This window comes from Austrofundulus limnaeus, unplaced genomic scaffold, assembly GCF_001266775.1.
Source record: "Austrofundulus limnaeus strain Quisiro unplaced genomic scaffold, Austrofundulus_limnaeus-1.0 Scaffold196, whole genome shotgun sequence".
Classification (NCBI taxonomy): Eukaryota; Metazoa; Chordata; class Actinopteri; order Cyprinodontiformes; family Rivulidae; genus Austrofundulus; species Austrofundulus limnaeus.
In genome coordinates, this window is record NW_013952598.1 from 311028 (window position 1) to 313012 (window position 1985).

At 41.3% G+C, this 1985-nt stretch overlaps 1 protein-coding gene across 1 annotated transcript in view; it reads right to left on the reverse strand.

The window, feature by feature from the left end:
* nin (ninein (GSK3B interacting protein)) overlaps window positions 1-1985 on the reverse strand; it is a gene marked incomplete at both ends in the record, with an annotated part of 62911 nt that overhangs the window by 59197 nt on the left and 1729 nt on the right. Inside the window, 3 exon segments of the mRNA XM_014018579.1 lie at window positions 167-303; window positions 397-555; window positions 711-857. Coding sequence (XP_013874033.1) covers window positions 167-303; window positions 397-555; window positions 711-857 — 443 coding nt within the window.

Sequence of the window (1985 nt, forward strand, 5' to 3'; positions counted from 1 at the left end):
AATTTTGTTCGTATCTGAAAAAAATCTTAGAATACGAAAACATTGGTGAATGCCACAAATTCTCCTAAATCACTCGTACGCATAACTTAAGAACAAATCTGTGCGTACGAACGATTCTTGCATGAGGCCCATTGTGAGCTGCTTTACATCCAGGATTCAGACTTACAGGAGATATCTGATCTCCGCTTTGAAACTGGCCAGTGCTGCTTGGTGAATCCCATTCTTGGTGATGAGCAGCTCGCTCTCAAGAGCTGTGGTGAGGTCACTGAGACTCAGTTTTCCATCCAGGTCAAAATTCAAAGCCTGAAAGCATAAAAAATGTAGTAATAATAATAATAATAATGCATTTCCCCCTTAAAAATGATCTTATTGTAAAACAATCCACAGGTGCGCTACCTGCAAGATCTCAGCACTGTTTTCAACTCCCTCTTCTATCCAAACATCCAGGATGGACTCAGTTGGAGTGAAACCCGATCCGTCGTCGAGTACAGAGAGGAGACGCATGCTGAAGGTGCTGGGTAAAGCAGAGATCCTGCGACCTTCTTCATCAAAAGGCTGCAAGATGAGCAATAACAAAAGCTCCAGCTCTGTTCAGCTTTTAACTTGGAAACATCACACTGCTGCGTTTAATGTCCTTGTTTCAAAATGGTCACAAGACATGAAATCACACTTGATTTCACAAGGCACGGGAACTCTACCTGATGGCTTACCTGAGTAGAGTGATGGCGTTTAAGCTGCCTGTAAGGTGTGGAGGCAGACTGTGTCGGCAGCTTGTTGTGGTTTAGAATCCTGGAAACAAACTCCTGAACGTTCATCACTCCATCATCGCTGAGACTGAGCGGGAGGTCTCCATTCAGCTGGAAAAGGAAAGGTCTGAGTGTTTCTACAGTCCTTCAGTGGGTACTTTTGATCAGATGTCTCAGAAAATTAATGAAAGAACTGCACAGAACGCTGAAGAAATGAAGATGAAGAGAACCAGAAACACTACATTTTCTGCCAAACTGCAGTTTGAATGATTGCTGACACTAGTTTGACTAAGGCTGTGCCTTTTTGCGCAGAAGACCTTGGCCTCTACCTCCCCCACTCCCCTGCTGTGAGCCACATAGTGTCTATTAATATGCTAAAAAGAGTCAGTCACACCTAGAGCCACACCTAAACCTAATCACATCTCACCTACATATCCTTTGGCCCAAAACTGTGCTCCTACAAATCCCCACTTTGCAAACATGTCAGCTTGTACGGATTGTCCGTAAGTTATAAGGATTTTACGTCATTTTGCAGGTATACGGACGTATAGAGCAATATCAGAAATTTTTTCAAGTGTTTCGGATTTCTTCAAAACCTCATTTTCAAATTTATCTAACATGTCAGAGCCTGTAGGATGATTTGTTGACATGTATGCCTTTAGTATTTGTAAATTTTCTAAACTGTCCCCAAAACTGTGCCCCTACATACCCCACTTTTGGCCCAAAACTGTGCTGCTACAAATCCCCCCTTTGGTATTTGTAAATTTTCTAAGCTGTCCCACAAGTAACTTTTGTGCTCCTAGTCAATTCTGACTGATGTGATATATTCACTGAAAACAAAAAGACAAAACCTTACTAAACACATAATACTTGATATATACTATATTTACAATTTTTTACCGTAGCTCTAAAAATACAGTGGCATCCAGTTACCGTATTTTTCGGACTATAAGCCGTGACTTTTTTCCTGAACTTTGAACCATGCGGCTTATTGTCCGGTGCGGCTTATCCATGGATTTTTTTCTTCAGCCACCAGGGGTCTCTTACACTCCATTTGCTTCAACCACTCGCTTCAAAAAATGAAGAAAATAAAAAAAGAAAAAAGCGATCGCTTCCAGAGCCGACTGTTGTACCAGGAAGCAGCGATTTAAAGATAGTCAATGGCCAAAAACTTATAAAAGGGGATAAAACAGACATTTTTCACGGTGGAATCTGACTGATAAAAACTTTGGAGCTTAA